Raw genomic sequence first — 22,373 nt, 5'->3', positions numbered from 1 at the left:
GTGGAAGTGTTGAGGAGTGGCAGGGAAATGTCCACTTCCCCAGCCCCCCAGGTGCTATGGCTGCTAGTGCTGATCTTGCTGCTACGTGCTGATCTGCTAAGTGCTGATCATGTCCACCCAAGGTCTCATGAAACTATGGAAATCTGTAATAGATAATAGGATATATCTGTCATTTATATAGCACTTTTAACCTTGTCAGTACTTTTCAATCCATATTACATTTTTTCTTCCCAACTGCCCAGTGAGGTCATTATTATTCACATCTATCCCACACTTCTGTTTAAACAGATTATAAGCAATTGCAAACATTAATACAATAAAAATTAAGAATCACAGCCAAATTCTAAAGATAAAACCAGCACTAAATCAACAAACAAATCAAACCAATCAAAGCATCAGAGCATATTCTTTAAAATATCAGCACTACAACAGTCTTTAAAATATACGGCACATACAGTCATCTCTCTTGGAGGTTATGGGGACTGCATTGGGTTTGGTCTTCTGAGTCTGAAGAGTCCAGCAAAGCCACATCTTCTGGCTTGAAAAGCCCCAGAGTGGGAAACAACAGCCACCTTTCTATTCCTGTCTTCCTCTGAGCTTGCGGGTGGGGGACCGAGACTGGGGAATAAGACACAAATCAAAGCCTGTTGAACAGGGAAGTCTTCAAAAGATGTCCAGAAGCACAGATGGAAGAAGGCTGGTGGATCTCCACAGGGTGGGTAATCCCACATTCTTGGCACCACCATTGAAAAGGCCCTCTCTCTCATTCCCGCCCAACTGATGCCAACTCATGCCTCCCCAACAGTAAAGGGGGAGGGAGAGCAGGGCCACTGATGCCCATCATTATTGCTAGGAAGGCTCCTGTGGAAGAAGGCAATTTCTAAGGTATCCTGGTCCCAAAATTGCAGGGATTCAAATATAAGCAAACTGAGACCAGAAATGAATAGGCAACCCAAGCAGATGGAATAAGACTGGCGATATATGCTCTGATCTTTGGGCCACAGAGAATATGGTCTGGCAGCTGCAGTTTGGACGAATGCAAGTATCTAGATTGTTTTTAAAATCATCCCCACATAGAGAGCCTTGGAAGTAACTAGGGCATGAACTACCAGGTCTGTCTTTTCCTGGAAAGGCAACAGTTGATGAACCAGCCAGAGCTCATAAAAGGCACTCCTGGCCATCACCACCTCTATATCCAGGGAAAGCATAGGAGTACCCCCAAACTGCAAACTTGTTCCTTCAGGGGGAGTGCAGCCCTGTCTAGAAAAGGCAATATACATCATCTCCCAGATTACCAGAATCCCTGATGGTTAGCATCTCACTCTTATATGGATTAAGTTTCAGCTTTTTGACTCTCATTCACTCAACTGACACCAGACTCTAATTTACCAACTGTTCTGCCTCTCCAGGATTTTAAGTTGGAAATGAGCAGTGTGGGTTGTAACTTCAGTCCAAACCTCTGGCTGATTTTATCCAGCAGCTTCATGTAGATGTTTAAAACAATGGGAGACAAGAGGGAACCCTGTGGAACACCAAAGTCCAACGGGTGGAACAGCCGTCTCCCAGCAGCACCTTCTGAGACCATTTCAGGACTGACTAAAAGCACTCAAGTGCAATGCCTTGCTACCAATATCTCCACAAGATGGTCCACACAGATACCATTGTGGATAGTTACTGAAAGCCAGAGAGGCCAGAGAAAAGCAACGGGCTTACCCACTCCTCTTCATTTCCCAGCACAGGTCATCTGCCAAGACAATCAACACAGTGTCATTACCAAGCCCCAGTCAGAAAGCAGACAAGAATGGCTCTGAATTCTGGTGTCTGGTGGATACTGGTGTCATCCAGGAACATCTGGGGAGTTTTATATTGGGGGATGCAGCTGAAATGAATTGCTAAAGGCAATCTAGAGAGAGAGAATGGTAGAGCTCAGTTTTCAAGCCACAGTTCAAGGTGTTCCACTTTCAGCTCGAATTGTGTGTGTGTGTGTGGGGGGGGTTTGGGGCAAGGAAGGGACTTTTAAGAAGCTTATTTGGGTGCTTACTGCTTCTGGTGGCAGTTGTAAAAAAAAAAAAAAAAACACCATTCCTGCTGCAACAGGTAGAGGCAAAAAGTAAAAAAAGAGAAGCACCCCTGAAAACATTTTTTAAAATTCACACATATACTGGAAAATCAACAAAACACCTCACAATTTCACCTCCTATGAATGGGGTGGCCTTTTTGTTCAGACCCAGATCTTCTACTATTCCATCCCCTAGGACTACACTGGCACCTTGTGATCAGGTAGTTCCCTCCCTCAGGCCCAGTATAAGAGGCAATTACCAACATTGGGCAATTACCAACACCCAAACTCTCAGAAGGGCCCAATGCCTGCCTTGTGGCCAACCCCAAATGACAGCAACAGCCATCCAGGCCCAGCACTAGTCTCAACACTGGAGTCTGGTTGGCTGATACCCATTATTTTAATTCCCCTCAATGCCTCGAGGGCCCTCACATAGCATCACTCCAGAGTGATGCTAGTCGTGGCCTCAATTGGGGGATTAAAATGGAAGCTGCTTCTTGATTAAAACAGGTGTTTTGTTTTTGCTGCTGCTGCTGCTATGCTTGTCTGCTACAATCAAGGGAAGGGGAGTGTGCTGTCATCAAATGGCCTGCATTGGGGAGGATGCCACTGCTGAGGGGCCCACATAGGGAGGGGGGAGGGTGTTCTGAGGACCCTGCCAAGCCTGCTGCTAGTCCCGACTATCCCCTTATAACAGTTAGAATGCAAGCATTACTGCAACGCCTATGGGAAAATTACATCTACAAATGTAATGATCCTGTTATATGAATAATTAATCTACACGCATTAGAATGTACCTGCTGATGCACGTCCAATGCCCCCAAGAAGTGCTAGATCAGCATTACTAGTGTATTTAACAAATGTGATAGGATGGCTGAAACCACAGGAAGAGATTCAACTTCTGCAAGGGACTCTACTCACATTTGCTTCAAAAGAAAAAAACCCCTCCAAGTTCATTTAGATTCACATCCATACAAAATAATAGTTTATATGGGTCTATTCTGAAAGGAAAGGGTCTTTGTGCAAGATGTCACTGTACTTGCTAAAAGAGGAGCCTCTAGCTTTATAACAATAAGCAACACAGACCAAAATTAGCTTGAATTTATTTTGCAGTAAGAGTATCACCAATTCCTTCTCGTCCCCATGTTTTTTAAAAAGAGAAGTAAAAGAAAAGTTGCAATGTTTCAGTATAGATGCTCTATATTGTATCTGAAATACATTGCAAGAAAAATTAGTATTTCCAAGCAGTAGCTTTTATTATAGAATTATTTCCCAAGTTGTTAAATACAAGAGCGTCCAACTCTGATTTATTTTTCTTATGCAGTACCGGTTTGGAATTTGAAAAAGATCAACTGTGGTTTAAGTTAACTTGAAAGCAGGCTGAGAACAACTACGAATTCTTATAGTTTCCACCACCCCGCCTATACCATCCATCCTCAGTGATTTTCCCTGTCGACTCCCATAGAGGCCTACCTTCTCTGGTCTCTTTATTCTCGTCCTTTTATTCTCACACCCCCATTCACATCTAATCCTTAGTTCCCAGGAGTCCCCTTTCCCGACAGATCACATTAATGCCTAGCCCTCCTCCTCCAAAACTCTGTTTTAGTATGTGGCTGCAATAGAGGAGATGAAGAGAACAAGGGCATCTCTGTCTTGTGCTAACTATCAGGAAGCCCTTGAACAGTAGTCCAGCTGCTTTGGGTAATCTGGATTTATCTGAACAGTGCACAGGCTGCATGAAACTGCTGAGCCACAGAGGAGAGGAATATACACCTTAGTCACATACATATTACCTGGCAGTCAGTCCTGCTGGGCTATCCAAGTCATGTTTTTAAGAGCTCTATACATGTTAGTTCAGCCCTTAACAACTGCCGAACCCCACACTGCTCAGGGCCAACTGGCATCTCTGTAACACTACTGGCCACACCTGAAGTGAACAAGGTGTGGCTGAAACTGCTGTGGAAATGCCAACGACAGGATTGGGCAAGATGCCGCCAACTGAGAATTAAAGCCAGGGGAGAGAGGAGGATCAGCAGGGACACCTCCACTCCCACAGAGGGCTGTATGTTCAGCCATTCAGAGAGCACACCCATCGTGCCTTACCTGATGGACTGCAGCCAATCCAGTGGACTGAGGTAACCACCTGGGAAAGGTTTATTGCTATTATGGAGTAACCACCTAAAAAAAGATATTGTAAAGCTGGAAAAAGTGCAGAAAGGGGCAACTAAGGGCGCAATCCTATGCATGCTTAGACAGAAAAAACTCCCACAATTCTGGGGCATCCTGGGAGCATGCTGGGAGTGGTAGGACTTTTTTCTGTCTAAAAATGCATAGGATTGCACCCTAAAATGATCAAGGGCCTGGAGCAACTCCTCTATGGGGGAAGGTTAAAGCAGCTGGGATTGTTTCACTTGCGGAAAAGGCGAGTAAGGGGAGATGTGATCAAGGTGTACAAAATTATGCATGGTATGGAGAATGTGGATAGGGAGACATTTTTCTCCCTCTCTCATAATACTAGAACCCGAGGTCATCCCATGAAGCTGACTGGTTGGAGAATCAGGAAAGATAAAGGGAAGTACTTCTTCACACAACGCACAGTTAAACTATGGAATTTTTTCCACAAGATGTAGTGATGGCCACCAATTTGGATGGCTTTAAAAGAGGGTCAGACAAATTCCTGAAGGGTGTCAATGGCTACTAGTCCTGATCACTATATTATGATTATGATTATTTATTCAATGTATAAGTGGCCTATATACAAATACTCCAGGCGGCATACAAAGTGAAAAACAATTTAACAAAAAATCCAACAATAAAAACAACACAGCATATAACAGTCAACAAAGAGGAATGAGAGTTCTAAAAAGGGAAGGCCTGCTGGAATAACAGAGTCTTTAATTTCTACTTTAAACCCTTTGAAGAGTTCAGGAGGTGCGTTTCAATGGGCAAGTCATTCCGCAACTGGGGGCGGTAAAGGAAAAGATCCCCTTGCTTGTGGCTGCTAATCTCACACTAGGCAGCCACAGCAGATAACCCTCAGAGGATATTAGGTGGTGGACTGGGATGTATATGCTACCTCCATTATCATCTGCAGTAAGCCTATGTACACCAGTTGCTGGGGAACATGGGTGGGAGGGTGCTGTTGCACTCATGTCTTGCTTGTGGGTTTCCTGTTGGCCACTATGTGAACAGAATGCTGGACTAGATGGACCCTTGGTCAGATCCAGGATGGCTCTTCTTATGCTCTTAACCACTCTGCTATGATGAGCAGTGGTGCACTAATATTTCCCCCTCCCCTCCCTCAACAAGTGAGAAGACCAACGTTGACAATAACCTGGGCAGTCTATAATGTTTAATCAAATATTCTAGTTATTATTTTTTTAAAAAAAGAAACCTAGTTTTCCTTGCCGTGAACCACTTTAGGCATCAGCGGTATGCCTTCAAGCAACATCAGGCTTCCACAGACAAAGATGTTTGTTGCATTCCATGCACTGTGAGCCACACCCGTCAACCAAGAGGAAATGGCAACGTGGCTCTTCATCTCCTACGCATATCAGACTATGACAAGACACAAGGCTAAAAATGGCTCATCATAATTTATTTTTATGTTAAAATGTACAGCTTGTCTTTGCTTTATTTAAGTGACTGACTAAAAAGGTAACATAAATACAAGAGTGTCACTGGGTCTATTTTTATACATGAATCAAGCCACTTCTTGGCTCTTACAGTCACTCTGTACAGGTACAAAGGCTACAAAAAAAGGAAGCCATATAAACAGACACAAATACCTTCTGCATTTTTACATGCGCTCTTTATGCTTCTTCTGAGCTATTCACACGCTACTGCTCTATTTACTTTTCTTAAAAAATAACTCCAATATTTTATAAAGATAGAAAAATCTACAGATGGAATGAAAATGTAAAGTTAGAGGCATTTCCATAAAATAGCAACTTTACACCAAATTCACTTCTTTTTTAAAATCCTGCCAAGTATCTGGATATATATGAAAATGTTTCAAAAACTTGATAAACACTGATATGCTTCATTCAATCAATAAAGATTTGCATTTAAAACAAAACAAAACAGTAAGCTGCCTTTTTTTTAGTTCTCTGGGGAAAAAAAAATCTGCCACCAGAACAGAAAGAGGATTCACCTGTACACTAAACATTTACCACTCAAGGATGTAATCCATCAGGGCACTCTTCTGTATCAGCCCCATGGAAATTAATCAGATTTGTGCAAGAGCACATTAACACAAGGGAATTTCCCAGTGGATTGCACTCAAAATGTTTAAACTAATCAAAACTGGAATAGCTTTCACAGCTTTTTTTTTAAACAAGATTTTAAAACTCTAATAACAAAAATATATATTTTTAAACCCCTTCAAACTGCCCCCCCTCCCCATCAAGGCAAAACACAAATTAAGAGAATGGCTTACTGTTAAGCACAACACTTGTACAGTACTACCAAACGCACTGTCACTAACAAAGACATTAGCGGCATGCGAAAGTGTCAACTTGAGGAACAAAATAGTCCATGAAAACAATGCAAAAAGGCATTTACATGGTGGAGGAGGAGGGGAGGGGAAGGACAGAACAGGAGGGAAGCTCACAGTCTAGCACAACATCAGATTTACTCCAGAACTATGATCCACATTTCAAATGGGCAGGCACATAAAAAACGGCTGTGAACCACCAGCTTGTTTTGTGTTTGCAGTACAGTGAAGAATTTCTTCCTCACTATAGAACTTGAATTATACAAAAAATGCAAACACAGACAAAACTGCAAAACAAATAAAAATAAAACGAGAACACATTTATATAAGGCTTTCTGCTGCATACAGGTTTTTTTTTTAAATGGTGCCAACAAATGTTTTTGCATTCACACCAATTGCTGGTTTTGAAATCGTACTTGCCAAAAAGATGTATTTTTGTGCAGGTCAAGTCATAGCATGCCAGTTTGGTACATCAACTGACTCCTCCTCCCCTCTCCCACAAGGTCCTACCTACGCATATAAGAGCCATTCAGAGACTGCTTAGACATGCCAGTATTCATGTAGCCATGATGTGCTGGAGGAGTATACATCATGTTGCTGTGGGGGGTGGTCTGCATTGACTGCTGAGCATATGGCTGGCTTCCCATCATTCCCATTTGCATCTGCATAGGGTACTGGGCTGTTTGATTCATATAACCATGATTTGCATGGTAACTTCCGTTCATCATAGGCTGGGACATACTGTACCCATTCATAGCATTAAGGGTATTCATATTCATGTTCACAGAATTGACATTATAAGCTGGAGCTGGCATTAAGTTCACACTCATGTTCATGCCACGCTGCATGGTTAAGGTGCGTGCTGGCCCTTGCATGGCCACAGTTCGTGAGGCGCGCCCATAGATCTGTGGCTGGTGGGCTGCTGCAGTTGGTGGCAGAGGTGCTGACTTAGTTCGAACTGAAACATGGCCTTTGCCTGGCATCTGAGTCTGCAGTCTTTGGGCATGGGACAGGCCAATACTGGATGTGGCCATGTTACGCTGCAGAAGGGGAGGTGGCAAATTCATGGGAGGAGGAGTGAGGTTGGGGGGTGGAGTCATTGTAGCCTGGACTTGGCCCCCCCCCGGAACTGGATGAGGAGACTGAGAAAGCTGAACAAGTCCTGTGCTACTGAGAGGAGTAGACAAAGAGGCACTATTTGCATAGGAAGTAACGGCAGCTGAATGACTGTAAGGCAATGAATGGTCCATAAGTGTGTTGGTTAACTGCTGCAGTTTGGCAAGGCTGAAGGTGGCAGATGGTTGTGAATAATGCCCCGCTGCAAACTCACTTTGGCCCATTCTTTCATACAAGCCAATGTTGGCACTGCCCGTCTCTGTGATTTCATTCAACTGCATAGGCGGGCTGAAGTTAGCAGCCATGCTGCACTGAGGAAGCTGCTGATTGCTGCTTGGGGGCCTTTCAATGACACAGCCTGGAGGGGATTTCACATTGCAAGGAGGGGGAGAGTTGATGCCAGTGTTCTGCATCATGCTGCAGCTTCCATTTATGTTAGACATCTGCTGGGTCACTGCACAGCTACTCTGCGTCATGTTACTAGATGTGAGATTGCTATACGAACAGCTGTTTTGTGAGTTGTTTCCACAGATGCTGTTGCCCATGGTGGAGTCGTAGCTACTAGGATTCTCATAGTTCTCTGTTGTGCTCTCAATGCTACCCAGGTCACTAAATCCACTATCAACAACCTGCTGTGAATGATCAGAAACAGACGGAACATCCATTATGGGACTGGTTTCCATGTTCTGTAGAGATGGCACAGAGATGGCACTTTGATCAGGGCTGATCTGAGCATAACTGGTTTCTAATGGAGGCACATTTGGACTATTAACAGAACGAACTGACTGGCTGGAATGAGATGGGACAGATGAGACAGGGCTACTGTGATCAGACTGCTGGCAGTCATCCAATGCAGTCATCTGTGGGCTTTGGTCAGTACTGGTGTAAGTCTGCAGACTTCGACACGCCTCTTGAGTCTCTGCACAATCCTGAAATGCTTCTTCCTGTTCTGTTGTTTCCTGTGTTAGAGACTTTACTGCCTGGACTGTCTCAGTGTCTATCTCTCTGGTCTCTGCATTTGTGTCCTTGAATGCAGAATTTAGTTCATTACTGTCAGTTTGGTTTTGATTTTCTGTATTTTCATTACTTGACTCAGACACAGGCTCTAGAATAGCAGGAAGTTCCTTATGGTCACTGTCATACTCAGCTGCAAGATCAACCCCACAGTCCATTAGGTCCTCCTGATCTGATTTGCCATTCTGTTCACTGGTGTCTAAAAAAGACTCCTGATTCTCAAGTACTTCTTTGAGAGCTTCTCCTGGTCCTGCCTCCTGAGTCTCCACTTCTGTTGAACCCATGTGGCTCTCATCCTCATCATCGGCATTGTGATCCTCATTACGAGATTGTTCCTCCTCCTCTTCCTCCTCATGTTCTTCTAAATTCTCAGGCTTATCTTTCTCCATTTCTGTTTCATCTTGCTGATCTTTATCTTGGCTCTTCACACTTTTAACCTCTTTTACTATGTTGCTTTTCTCTACTTCTATTAAATCATTTTCTGTTCTTTCTGTTCTGGGTAGCTCCAGATACACCGAGTCTCTGGCCTCGTCCTCATGCAGCAGAACTGTTTCAGGTTTTTTAATCTCTTCTGTAACAGTAGAAGCTTGGTATGAGTTGTTTTCGACTACCTCTTTTGACTCATCTCCCATTGCCTGATAGTCAGGCTCCATAGGAGTCTCCGGTGGAGTGTACAAATTAAGTTTAAAACCTGGTTTTCTCTCTTTGTTTTGTCTCCATTTGGATGGACAGTGCTTTACTCCTTTAGGCCATCCTTGTTTACACATTACAGGTTCAGGATTGTCTTTACCACCATCTTCCAGGATAGCTACATCCTCTTCTACATTAACTGTGGGGTATAGAGAAGAAAAGACAAGAGAACAAGTTAGTCAAACACAAAGTTTAACTGGTTTATAAAAACATATCCAAGAAAATATGTACTGCTTTAGAGTGCAACCCTATGGGGATAGTTGTCAGCCTCCAAACGTGAAAGCTAACAGCTATCCAATGCAGGGTAGCTGGAGCACAGAGGCGATCTTCACCTCCATGCTCCAGCCACCCTGTATGTTTGGCTAGACAGGTGATTTCTCCTGTCTAGCTGGCCAGTTTTGGAGTGGGAGCGGGAGAGGCCACACAGCATGAAGGAAGCTGTGTAATATGACCTCCATGGTCTCCTCTCCTCTCCTCCCTTCCCTGCCCCGCCCCGCCCCTTCTCACTGTCTCTGCAGTCCATTTCCAAGCGCAGAGACATAGCCTGCACAGAGAGAACCACACCGGCCACAAAGGGACGGGGGAGGGGGCGCTGTTTCTGGGAACCGAGTTCACCCAGAAATGGAAAAATCCTATGGCTCTCTAGTTAGTGTCTAGTGGCCATAGGATTGCTCCCTCCAATAGTCTTATTCTATTAATCTTTATGACAGCAATCTGTTCACACACCACTTTGATTATTTTAATTTTAAAAACAGGGCATAAATATTAGCTAAACTAAATATGCAAATGCCTGCTGCTTTCACTGACACATGCACATACAGGGATAACTACAATACAGTTATCCAATTCTAGCCAATTGCATTCTAGTCAGTTGACGCAAATTCACTCTGTCGTGCTACTGGAGGGTATACGGGGTATACCACTCATGATGTTTCTCTTGACTTTTTTTTAAAAAAGAAAGTTAATACTGAATCAGAGAAAATAAAAGAAGGAAACTGCAATGTAATTACAAAACCCAAACAGGACATGAAAACATGTATCATTGTCACAGTTATATAAAGATAATGTGTGGTACCATTCTATATAGTACTCAAATCCATACAAATACTTTTATATTGCAAAGGAGATCACATAACAAAATGTTTTTATTTACGAAGTAATAAGGCAAGTATCATTGTATGTGGAAAGTGTCTGATCTATCCCTGAATGCACATTCTTACATTACGTTGTGGGGGAAGATGAGTATCATTTTTAACACACAAGTCTGCCAAACAGGTTCTGAGAAGTTGGCCAAGTGCCTGTCTGTCTAATTCCCAGCCAAGTCTGAATATTCCCAAATTGCAGAGATGATGAGCACCTTGACATTTGTTTTAAGGAAGCACAGCTAGAGAAGTGAATGTCTGAACCAGGCCCAACTTGCCATCTTCAAAAATAGTAACTACATCTGTCAGCAGTAAGCTAAACATATGTATGTATGTAAACAACAGTGTTTAACATTTCTTGCCCTTTTGTACTTGTAGAGCGCTGAATATATGTTGGAACGCAGAAGATAAAAGCAGCAACATCAAAAGAAAAATTGTGCAACACACAACCAACTGCATTATAAAGCAATTCCTTGGAGGAGGGGGCACAGAATCACATGTGAAAAACAAGTTACCCAACATTCAGAGATCCTTGCCTCCTCCAACTCACAAACATTTCCTGCAAAATCCACATGGATTTTGCATTCTGTCATGTTTTGAACATATATTATTCCAACAGAATACTCCCATGGAGGAAGAACACTATTAAATCTAACCCTAATCCTAGGGCTGTTTAGCATGTGCAAACCTCACCTTGAGTGCTTTTTAAAAGCCAGCAAATTACTACAAGCTTATAATAGAGAATAAATGTCTACCTTATTTTATCAGATACAACATTCAGAGAATACACAGAAACAGACATAACACTGTACAATAACTAAGTATAAACCTTTCACTTCAATCTATAATAACAGTAACAGAAAGATTCGCAGATACAAGAAAAGGAGGATCGATCGTATTGCATAGATTCACAAAGCTGTTTTTTAGGAAAAAGTAACTATTACTATAGTTTTTATCTTTTTTGTTCTTATAAACATCTCTGATGCAATTATATCATTTGCCATTTTAGCATCAAAAGTATAAACTCAGCAACTGTATTAAACTGAAGTGGAATTAATAGCTTTGAACAGAAACAAAAAAGTGAATGCACTTTTTAATGGAAACTTAGGGCTGTAGAGCTAAATATTATCACATTCATCAAGGTACCTAAGGGCTGCTTCGTGAGCGCCATTTTTCCAGTGGGGAAAATAACGAACATCATTTTATACTAAGTGAGGTGCAAGCATTTATTTTGCCATGAGTACACAGATCAGGCAATAATGCATGTGGTACCTATTCTTTCTGTGGACTTGTGTTTATCCATGACCGCGTCAAAGTAAGTTTTAAAGAGCTACTAGTATGAAATAAATGGTTTTAAAAAAACCAGTTCCTCTAGATGTTGTTCAAGGTGGTGAGGAGCCTCAAAACCTACAGTAAATAAAGCATAATCATCTTTTGGATTTCAAAAATTTCAACAGCTCTCACAGAAGAGGCCTCATACATAGCAGATGAATGCATATTCTCTGTAACTGAAGAAACACTTTAGCAGAGCGCTCAAAACGTTTGACAGAACAGACAAGACCATCTACGCCAAGCATGTTCTGGACTTTTATAGATATAGATTGGAAGACTGGACATGAGTGCTCCTCCTCTTCAGTAGACTAAAGGCTAGTCTGGAGAGGATAGATCCTCCCCAACAGTCTCTGGATGCAGGGTTGATTAGCCAGACTTCCTGTCTATTCGTGTGGAGAGCTCCCCCTCCCGTTTGAGACATGCTGCAGCTGGCAGAGCCTTAGGGCAGGCAGGGGAAGCCCTCTAACTACTATGTGTCACAAGGGAAAGAAAGCTGTGACAACTGCACCTGAAGACAAAGTTATAAACATCTCCAACTAGGAAGAAAAAACTGGAATTTTTTGACAAATCCAAAAAACTTTTGGATTTGTCAAAAACAAGTCCTGCCAGACAAATCTGATCTCATTTTTTATCAAGTAACCTCCCTTGTAGACCGTGGGAATGCTGTAGACATCATATACCTCGACTTCAGCAAAGCTTTCGACAAAGTGCCCCATGATATCCTGATGAGCAAACTAGCTCAAAGTGGGCTAGATGAAACAACGATCTGGTGGATCCAGAGTTGGCTACAGAATCGGACTCAAAGAGTGCTTATCAATGGGACCTTCTCAAACTGGGGAGAGGTAACGAGTGGGGTACCGCAGGGCTCAGTCCTGGGCCCAGTGCTCTTCAACATTGTTATGAATGACTTGGAGGAGGAGGTGCAGGGAACGCTGATCCAATCTGCAGATGACACAAAATTGGGAGGGATAGCTAATACTTTGGAAGACGAAACAAAATTCAAAGTGATCTGGATAGACTGGAGCGCTGGGTAGAAAATAACAGAATGACATTTAATAGGGATAAATACCAAGTTCTGCACCTCGGAAAAAGAAACCAAATGCACAGTTACAAGATGGGAGATACGTGGCTCAACCACACTACAAGCGGGAAGGATCTTGGAATTGTTGTCGATCACAAGCTGAATATGAGCCAACAATGTGATGTGGCTGCAAAAAAGGCAAATGCTATTTTGGGCTGCATTCATAGAAGCATCGCTTCCAAATCCCGGGAAGTACTAGTTCCCCTCTACTCAGCACTGGTTAGGCCTCATCTGGAGTACTGGGTCCAGTTCTGGGCACCACACTTTAAGAAGGATGCAGACAAACTGGAGAGGGTTCAGAGGAGGGCAACAAAGATGATCAGGGGACTGGAAACAAAGCCCTATGAAGACAGACTGAAAGAACTGGGCATGTTTAGCCTTGAGAAGAGAAGACTGAGGGGAGATATGATAGCACTCTTCAAGTACTTGAAAGGTTGTCACAGAGAAGAAGGCCAGGATCTCTTCTTGATCATCCCAGAGTGCAGGACACGGAATAATGGGCTCAAGTGACAGGAAGCCAGATTCCGGCTGAACATCAGGAAAAACATCCTGACTGTAAGAGCAATACGACAATGGAACCAATTACCTGGGGAGGTGGTGGGCTCTCCCACACTGGAGGCCTTCAAGACGAGGCTGGACAGCCATTTGTCAGGGATGCTCTGACTTGGATTCCTGCATTGAGCAGGGGGTTGGACTCGATGGCCTTGTAGGCCCCTTCCAACCCTACGATTCTATGATTCTATGAATGTACTGAAGAGAAAATAGAAGAGCCTCCCTTGGACTCAAAACTAAGTGTGATGTGAGCCGTGAAGGGAAGAACAAAAAGAAAATCAGACCCCCCTTCACAAATAGCAGACCAAACCAAGATGGGTGGAACAGAATATTCTCCAGTTCACTTAAGAGAAGCAACATTCCAGACAAGTCCAAATCCATTGCACTCACCTCTGCATGGAGCATCATTCTGGTAACAGTGATTGTCTTTCTCTTGCTCCTCTTCCTCTTGTTCATTGTCTTCCTTCTCCCCAGACTGACATTGGAAAACTTTTTGAATGCCAGCCCTTAATTCATCATTTCCTCCATCTATCTCAAAAGTGGGCTCCAGCTGTGTTGTTGACCTCTCTTCTTCTGAGTTATCAAAGGGCTCATTCAGAACTTCGGTGGTCTCAGAAATGGTCTCTGTTGTAACACTACTATTAATCTTTCTGCGTTTACGACCCCTTTTCTTTTTCAATATGGAAGGTCTCTAAAAATAATGTTAAAAATGTGAAAGTTGTATATATAATTTGAAGATTCATGCTCAATTTAACAGTCTCTAAATAATATAAATACTGAAAGTCAACTAAAGCTATACTTTAAAGAGAGATACTTCAGTATTTTGAAGTTCATAATTTAGCAGATATTGAATTACATTTTAAATTTGACAATTGTATGACTACTCAAGTTTGCAGTTGTGATTAGGGTTCTTAGGCTAAAGCTATATGAATACTGAAAAAGTCCCAGATGTACAGCTCTTAAACGTACACCATCCAAAGCTATGAAATTCCACTACGATTGTAAAGATCCTGTCAAGGGAACAACAATGAATAGTTAGGCCTGGTAATGATCATGTTAACATCCCCCTTCTCCTTGAGATTCCCTTGCTGTGAGGCACCCAGGTCATGTGGAAAACAGACTAGACTCTTTTCTTTGAAAGTTCGGGAGAATGCTTACTGAATATTTTTCCTACCTGGCAGCAGAAGGAAACAAAATTGCATCCTTCTTCCCCTTATGTGTGGGGCAGGAAGAATAGTTCTTTAGGTCCCAAGCAAAAGAGGCTATGGTAGAAGTTAGTATACTACTAAGTCCATGGGGAGGGGAGAAGTAATGGAATCCTTGGTTCAGAGATTTACAAAAATTGCCCATCATTTAAAAAATAATTTTAAAATCCAGATTCTACATTTCAGCCAAGACTCTAACCTAATTCCCCCTCCCCTCCCTCTCTCCATGCCAGCTGCAAGGGGTTGGTTCTCCGAATCCCCTTCCAAAATTGGAGCGCTTTCTCCAACCTTGGAAGGATTTTACGAACAATCTTATGGTTCCTGGGACGCTCTCCCAGGAACCACAGGATTGCTCTCTAAGTGACCTGTACAAATAAAGGCATAAGAGAGTATTTGGTGCCCCGTAGAAGTATAATCTAGCACAGAGGTTCTCAAATAGTGCTCCACATTCCATTGGCAGTTTGTGAGATCAACTGAGGTGGTCCATGGAAAAGCTGAAGAACAGTCAATATTATCTGTATTTGAGCCTGCCCTTGGTTTATTTTTTTCCAATGATGGAGACTGGGGCTGTTTTGGCCAGGGTTGGATTATCAAACAGGCTAATAAGCCCTGGCCTCGGGGCTGTGATTTTCATAATGCGATGTTGGTGCAGTCTATTAATTTCCCCCTTAAACGTTACCAGTTAGAAGGGCCCTTTTCAATGGTCTGGCCTGCAGCCCATGGTTTTCATAATATGGCACTGGTTTTGACAGTGCTAAAGTAATTTTTTTTAACTAAATATGGGTTACGTATGTGCTTTGATTTGTGGAATGAATAACACCATTTATTAAGTGGTCTACTAAGACAATCAGCAATTTTCAAGTGGCCTGCAGGAGAAAAGTTTGAGAACCATTGATTTAGCATACTGACCCACCTTCATCCTACATTTTGTAACAGAATCCACTTTTAATTGTTTAACATTTCCCTTCTCTGCTACTTTTCTCCTTATGCAGCCTATCCAGGACTTGTGTTCAGCAGCTGTGATTTTACAGGTGTGTACAGAAGCACTGATTTTAAATCTGCCCCCACCTCCACAAGAGGAAGTACCTTTTTTCTTTGTACTTCTTTTTATACCCTGGGAGTCAGCAGAACCCTGCCTCCCCCTCAAAGAAATGGTGGCAGCTTCATTAAGAACCTAAGAGCCATGCTGGATCAGACCAAGGGTCCATTTAGTCCAGCGTTCTGTTCACACGGTGGCCAACCAGCTGTCAACCAGGAAATCACAAGCAAGACATGAGTGCAACGCCACCCTCCCATCCATGTTCCCCAGCAACTGGTGTACATAGGCTCACTGCCTCTGGTACTGGCCATCAGGACTAGTAGCCATTGATAGCCTTTTCCTCCAGGAATTTGTCCAACTCCCTTTTAAAACCATCCAAATTGGTGGCCATTACTACTTCCTGTGGAAACGAATTCCATAATTTAACTATATGCTGTGTGAAGAAGTACTTCCTTAATCTGCCCTGAATCTCCCACAATCAGCTTCATAGGATGACCCCTGGGTTCTAGTATTTTGAGAGAGGGAGAAAAATGTCTCCCTAGCCACATTCGCCACACCATGCATAATTTTGTAGACCTCAATCATGGGTCCCCTTATCCTCCTTTTTCCAGGCTAAACAATCCCAGCCATTGTAACCTTCTCTCAAAGGGGAGATGCTCCAGCCCCTTGATCATTTTAGTTGCCCTGTTTTGCACTTTTTCCAGCTCACTGTCATGACCCACCTTAGGTCAGGGTGCACCCTGCTGATTTACACACATTATTCTCTGAGAAACATAAAATGCAGGAAAAGGGTAACACTAGTCCACATTACATTTACATTTACATTTAAAAGTACTTCCTAAGTACGGAAAGTACAGTTAACTTTAATTAAAAAATACTATTGTAAAACTAATTGTTTTAATCCTGCTGGGCTCCTAAGATAGCTTAATTGGTGATCTAGCCTAATTAATTAGCAGCCCAAGCAAAACTATGAATTAAAAATTTATGAAAATGTTTAGGTAATAACAGAATAATATGAGAATCTAAAATGATGAGGGGAAACCATCAATCCACTTCTTTGAATGCTTCAAGAATAGACGTTTTCAAACATAAATGAAAAGGGAAGTCACCTCTTTGTCGCTTGGGTATTCACTGTAAGCAACTCAGATATTCCAGTTACTAAATTGCACTCCATTAAAGTAAGAAATAATAGTGTATTAACCACAGAAAAATGCATGTTCTGAAGTAGAATGGCTGCAAGAATTAAGCTTTGCCACAAGACTTTTTCCAACCCCGCAATACACAATTATGGGCAAAGTAGAGATTCTAAGCTGTGTTAGCAACTGTGAGTTGGGAACTAGGGTGGATGTTTTAGCTGGTAAGAAAACTGGGAAGCATGGCCAGGACTAGAAAGCGGTGGTGGTTCACAGACAGGGGTAATTTAAGATTGGCGTAAGACACAAAAGTAGTATCCCAGGGCTAGCTCCCAGAAAATTTCGTCGGCTCCTAATTTTGGTACCTCTTCATTCTACTAAGCTGCAGACGAGCATACTGAACCTATAGCTTTTGCAAAAGAAAGAAAAATCAGAACAGTATTGGAATGACCAATACATTTCAATTAAGATCACTTGCAACCAGTAGAGGGCAATATTTTAATATAATTCTTGATTTTAATAGTAACACTCTGAAGGGAATAAAACCTATGATGAAATATAGGAATGGCAGGCATTTATGATAAAGGAGGAAAGTTTAAAATGCTCATAAACTCTTGAGTGTAGTTGTATAGACAGTTGTATAGACAGGCAATCATCATTACATAACAATAGAATCTGCACCAAGTTTTAAACAACTGACCTTTCTCTTGAGAGCAAGCAACTGGGGTTTTGCCAGCCTTGGAGGAGAATTTTGATGATGCCCGTCCACATCTTCCTCTTCCTCTTCCTCGTCTTCTCCCTCTTCCTCTTCCTCCCCACTGCTCTCTTTTGGTGGATCTGTGGATTGCCCTCGCTCTGCTACTACTGTGATCTCTGTAGGCCGCAAATACTTGTTTTTAGGTTGCATTTTTGCAGGCAACTGCCTATTAGCTCTTGTGGAGAACAGCTCCTGCTCCTCTTTTTCCCAGCAGCTTGCTTGTTCCATCAGTCGCTCAGCCTGAGGGGCACAGAGGTTAAAATAATGGGTCACTGAAACAGCATTTAGCCATTATTTTGTTAAGTTCACCTTTTAAAAAACTTGTAATAACTCAGCCCTGATTAGTGCTGAAGGCTACTCAACCAACAGCATCTCAGCCAATTCATCTTAGTGGCTCTTCTATAACAATCAGGATAACAAACCAAAGAAGATTGCATTTCATGGGATATTTAGTACTATTAATGAGGCAACAAATTGATTTTAGCACTACATTACATGCCCTCAGACATGCAGCACTCTGAACAACTTCATAAATGCAAAAGAACCGATTGACACCAAAAGCCTTTGAGCCTTGTACCCAACCTCATGTGGGACCATTCAGGTAAGACACGGACCAGAACTATGCCAAACTTCTCAGCCTTTAAACCTACACCCCAAATTCTAAAGAACTACAGTTTGCAAGTCATCCCTCAATCATTTTGTCCAAACAAGTAGATGCTACTAGGGCTCACCAGCTTAAGCCATTTTACTTTCCTCTTCAAATAAATATAAAGCTATTATTCATAGCTCAGTCCTAACATTTGCCTAACAAGACACAGAACCTTGGCTTTACCTTGGATTGCAACTTTTCCTTCCCCCATATACCATCTGTCAGAGAGCTATGTCCCATCTCAAACAAAGCCCAACTCTCTCTCTGTGTCTCTTTGGCTAAAACTCTGACATGCACCCTGGCCATCTTGTGGCTTGACATTTTTCATCCTCTTCCTCTCTGGCCCTTCCTTATCACATTCCACTTCCCTCACTTTTATCCAGAAGTCTCCTGATAATCATTCGAATCATTCACCGCTCTCATTGTTCAGATCATCAGAATAGGCTTCCCATTCCTTTCTACATCCAGCACTAAATGCTCGTCCTTCTCTTTAGAGCTCTGCATGGCCTTGCTCCCTTCTTACCACTCTGCTCTTTTAAACTACTCTGCCCGTTCTTCTTGCTGCTCCTTCTCCCAAGATCTTTTTCTTAGAAGATTACATGGTGCCAAGTCTTCTCTCTTTCCTAGAACTCCAGCTCAACACTCCCGTCTTCCATGAGGCCTTTGGCTTAACCACTAGTCTTCATCCCCATTTGAAACAAAGCCTAAGCATGTCTAAGTATATTTGTTCACATTCATCTCCACTGGTTTCTTTCCATTGCCTCTCCTCCCTACCTCACTGCAATCATCTCCCCCATCCCAATTTGATTTAGATCGTAAGTCCTTGGGGCAAGAACCTGCCTTTTGCTTATGTTACTGTCTATGAAGTGCTATGTACACCAGTGCAGCTATATAAATTGACAGTATGCTGTCCCATGCCCAGCTTGCTGCATGAGCAGCTATGGCAGCTCAATATCACTTAATATGTTATGCCAGGCAGATCCACTTTTACAAATGTTTAGGATGTGGTTGCCAGACTCATGTGTCCACTATTACCTCTTTTTCAGCTTCTCTCTCTTCCTCAGAAACCGCTGCATTAGGAACTAAAGGGGGGTTCCACCTCAAGCTTTCTGGATCTACTTCATTGATGCGTGGATTGGTTTTCAGTTTCTCCATGTGGCTTGAGATCAGTTTCTCCCTTCTAATTACTATAAATCTACAATTTAAACACATCTGAGATTAGGAGAAAAATATACAAATAAGCAGATGGGAGTGCACGTATAGCTGTAGCAGGCTTGGATCCAGGATGGGAGTTTATTTTTTATTTATTAAATGTATATCCCTACTTTCTACGAGAATGTACCCAAGGCAGTTAACAGCAGCATATGGCACATTTCTGCCAAATCATTACTCCTATTCCTGAAACAGCCTGCAAGTCCACAGGCAGGCAAGACTGCCACAGATTCAAGCATCATATAATTATGCTAGGAAGACAAGAAGATCAAGACAGGTAAGGGTATTTTAAGTCACCACCATCACCTAGTACATACTAGCATGATAATTGATGAAACACTAATATTAGTGACCAGATTTAACTTTTTCCCTAATCAGCTCCTTCTTATGTGTCCACACTCAAAACGGTGAAGATATGGGAAGGAAGGGAAAAATTGAGCTTACTAGTATTTTTTCTTCTCTATGAAGTCAAGAGGGCATTCAGGATCAGAACAAGACCTTCCTTTGAAACCAACATATGGGGGTGTGTATGGGGGGAGGAAATCATTACTAACCTACTTAGTTATGAACTCTTCAGGACCAAATGGCTCTCCACAAAATTAATCTCCAAAGACAGTTCCACCAAGGTGGAGTCTATGTTGTAATGCTGGTATATGTGTGGGCACATGTCTAGTCTGCTGCCTGAAATATATGCTGGTGAGGAGGAGGATACTGTTTCCCAAAAGACAGCAGCAGCAGCCATTCCTCTCACCAAATGGGCCTGGGCTTCTTTTGGGGCACAGACTCCTGCAGAGGAAGAGGCCATGGATATATATTATTAAAGCCCCCTGAAAGTACAGACAACCAACACTTTTTCTTCTTCTTCTTCTTCTTTTTTTTTTTACCATAGTGGCTCTGCTGAAAGAAACAAAGTACTGTACTTATGGATAGGCCTTGTCTTATCTATATAGTAGGTAAGACTATACCATACAAACTTCTAAGGTGTGCCACTCTCTCTCCTTGGGACAAGTAGACTGAGGATAGGAAGATGGAAGAATGAGCTCTTCAGCCATGTGAAAGTAGTAGTCTGGGGAATAAAGAGAAGCTCAGGGCAAACAACAGCTGTACGCATTTTTCACAAGGATAACTGAAGTAAGAAAGAGGTCACAACTGCTAGAAAAAATGATCTAAAAGTCAATGTCCAGAAGTTCAAATGGATTTCTAGGCAATGTTCACAGAACTATACTTAAATTCCACAAAGGAAAATGACAAACAGCTGTGGGAGAGATGAGCTCTTCAACGGCATCTTTTAATGTGCCCCCCCAATCAATAATTAGTTCTTCTCTACCAAATGAAGAAATAGTTCTGTCAGCAGGGGTTGAATTTTTAACTATTTATGGAGGCCTTGCTGAGAGGTTGCCTGCCTTGATGAGAACAGGGCTGGTCTCCAGGGTGTGCTGGAAATCTTTGAAAGCAAGATGAAATGTCTGAAGTTCCAGGAAATGTATGCTTCTCCTGGAGCCTGTCAAGATCCCTTGTAATGTGTGCCCCAGCCCTTCAGGGTTGGTATCTGCCATGATGATAATTCTGAATGTTAAGCATGCCTTGCTATGTCCATCTCTCTGGGCTAGTGGCATATTTCCAGATGTATGTTCCTTGTTTCCCTGCTACAGTTATCTTGTATTGTAGGAGAATTGACTGGAGCAGCGAGGAGTGGACCCAGGCCCACAAGATTCATTCCAGGCAAGAAATTAACAATCCCTTGAAATTTAACCATTACTCTCAAGACCAAGTTCTGTTTGTAAAAAGGGAGTGATAGTGCACTCCCCATCACCAGACTGACATGTCAGTGGTGAAATTGAGGAATTGTACTGGAAGAAGAAAGGGGAAGCCCCAATGAAGACTGGAAACTATCAGGAACCAGATTTGGACAGGTCTTATTTAAAAGGACAGATACACCTCAAAACATACATGGTCAAAGCCATATGACTGAGGTGCCATTGGAACAGCATTCCTCTGTCTGGAATTCCTGCAAGCCCAAATTACATCCTGGCTAGTATGATTCCTCTCAGCCAGGAGGAAAGCATGGACCCCAAGAATGTTCATGACAGCTCCATTAAACTAAAGACAACAGATGGTCATTGGGTGGTATTTCTTGCAGTTGACATGAAGACCAATGGAAAGAAAGAAGTCAAGAAGTCTTCTTCATTTATCAAGTAGTAAATGGTGGAAAGTATAACAAGCCAGAACTTTCTGGGTACAATGAACTTGTTGATCCTACAGAGGTCAAGATAGCCTGTAGGGTACTGTCTTGATTCAGCACAGAAAAAGTAGCAGGAGAAAGATGCTCTTTGTATACATGCAAGGGGCACCCACCGTATGGTACCTTTGGCCAACAGAGTCTGAACTTACTGATGGAGCAGGGCAGAAAGAGATGTAACCTGGAAGATGCCCAATGCTGGAAGAATGGTGAACTCAGTGAAGTAACCCATTGTGGAATGCTCTACTGCATCACCTGTCTTCTCTGAAAAGATCCCTTGCCCATCAAATCGAAGACCATTAATACATGACAGACCATCAGGAAGAAAGACAGATGAGCATAGTGATGCACGATGCCCAAGTGCAACAGCACAGACCATCGCTTTTGCCACATAGTCCCCTTTATGTTGTGATGTTGCTTCACAAGGGAGAAGGATGTTAACTGCTAAAAATTTGCTAGAAGGGTTTTGGTCCTCATGGAATCAGTTCAAGAGGGTGTAAGGTGCTCCCAGAGAAACTGTTGATAGAAACCAACGCAAGCCTTGTGACTGCAGATACAGATGGAGAGCCACTCTTGAGTAGCTCTTTCTACCCATCACATTAAGCTCCCTGCGTTCCTTATCCATGGGAGAGAGAAGACAGGCACCAGGCTGTCTGTC

The 22,373-nt window shown here is 42.5% G+C and overlaps 1 protein-coding gene across 9 annotated transcripts in view; it reads right to left on the bottom strand.

The window, feature by feature from the left end:
• Positions 1-4,266: 4,266 nt before the first annotated feature.
• The window catches only part of KAT6B (lysine acetyltransferase 6B), a 182,844-nt gene continuing 164,737 nt past the window's right edge, over positions 4,267-22,373 (bottom strand). For all 9 annotated transcript variants that reach the window (XM_084845193.1, XM_084845199.1, XM_084845191.1 and 6 more), the window contains 4 exons: positions 19,300-19,459; positions 17,559-17,855; positions 13,872-14,172; positions 4,267-9,513 (listed from right to left, as the gene is read on the bottom strand). In XM_084845193.1, the coding sequence (XP_084701319.1) occupies positions 7,061-9,513; positions 13,872-14,172; positions 17,559-17,855; positions 19,300-19,459 (3,211 nt within the window). In that variant the 3' untranslated portion in view covers positions 4,267-7,060. The remainder of the gene's footprint in view (positions 9,514-13,871; positions 14,173-17,558; positions 17,856-19,299; positions 19,460-22,373) is intronic.

The sequence above is a fragment of the Heloderma suspectum genome, chromosome 3, assembly GCF_057233095.1.
Source record: "Heloderma suspectum isolate Gila_16-S chromosome 3, 16-S_ref, whole genome shotgun sequence".
Classification (NCBI taxonomy): Eukaryota; Metazoa; Chordata; class Lepidosauria; order Squamata; family Helodermatidae; genus Heloderma; species Heloderma suspectum.
Note: the sequence above shows the minus strand (reverse complement) of the source record. Positions and strands in the feature narration are given on the sequence as shown.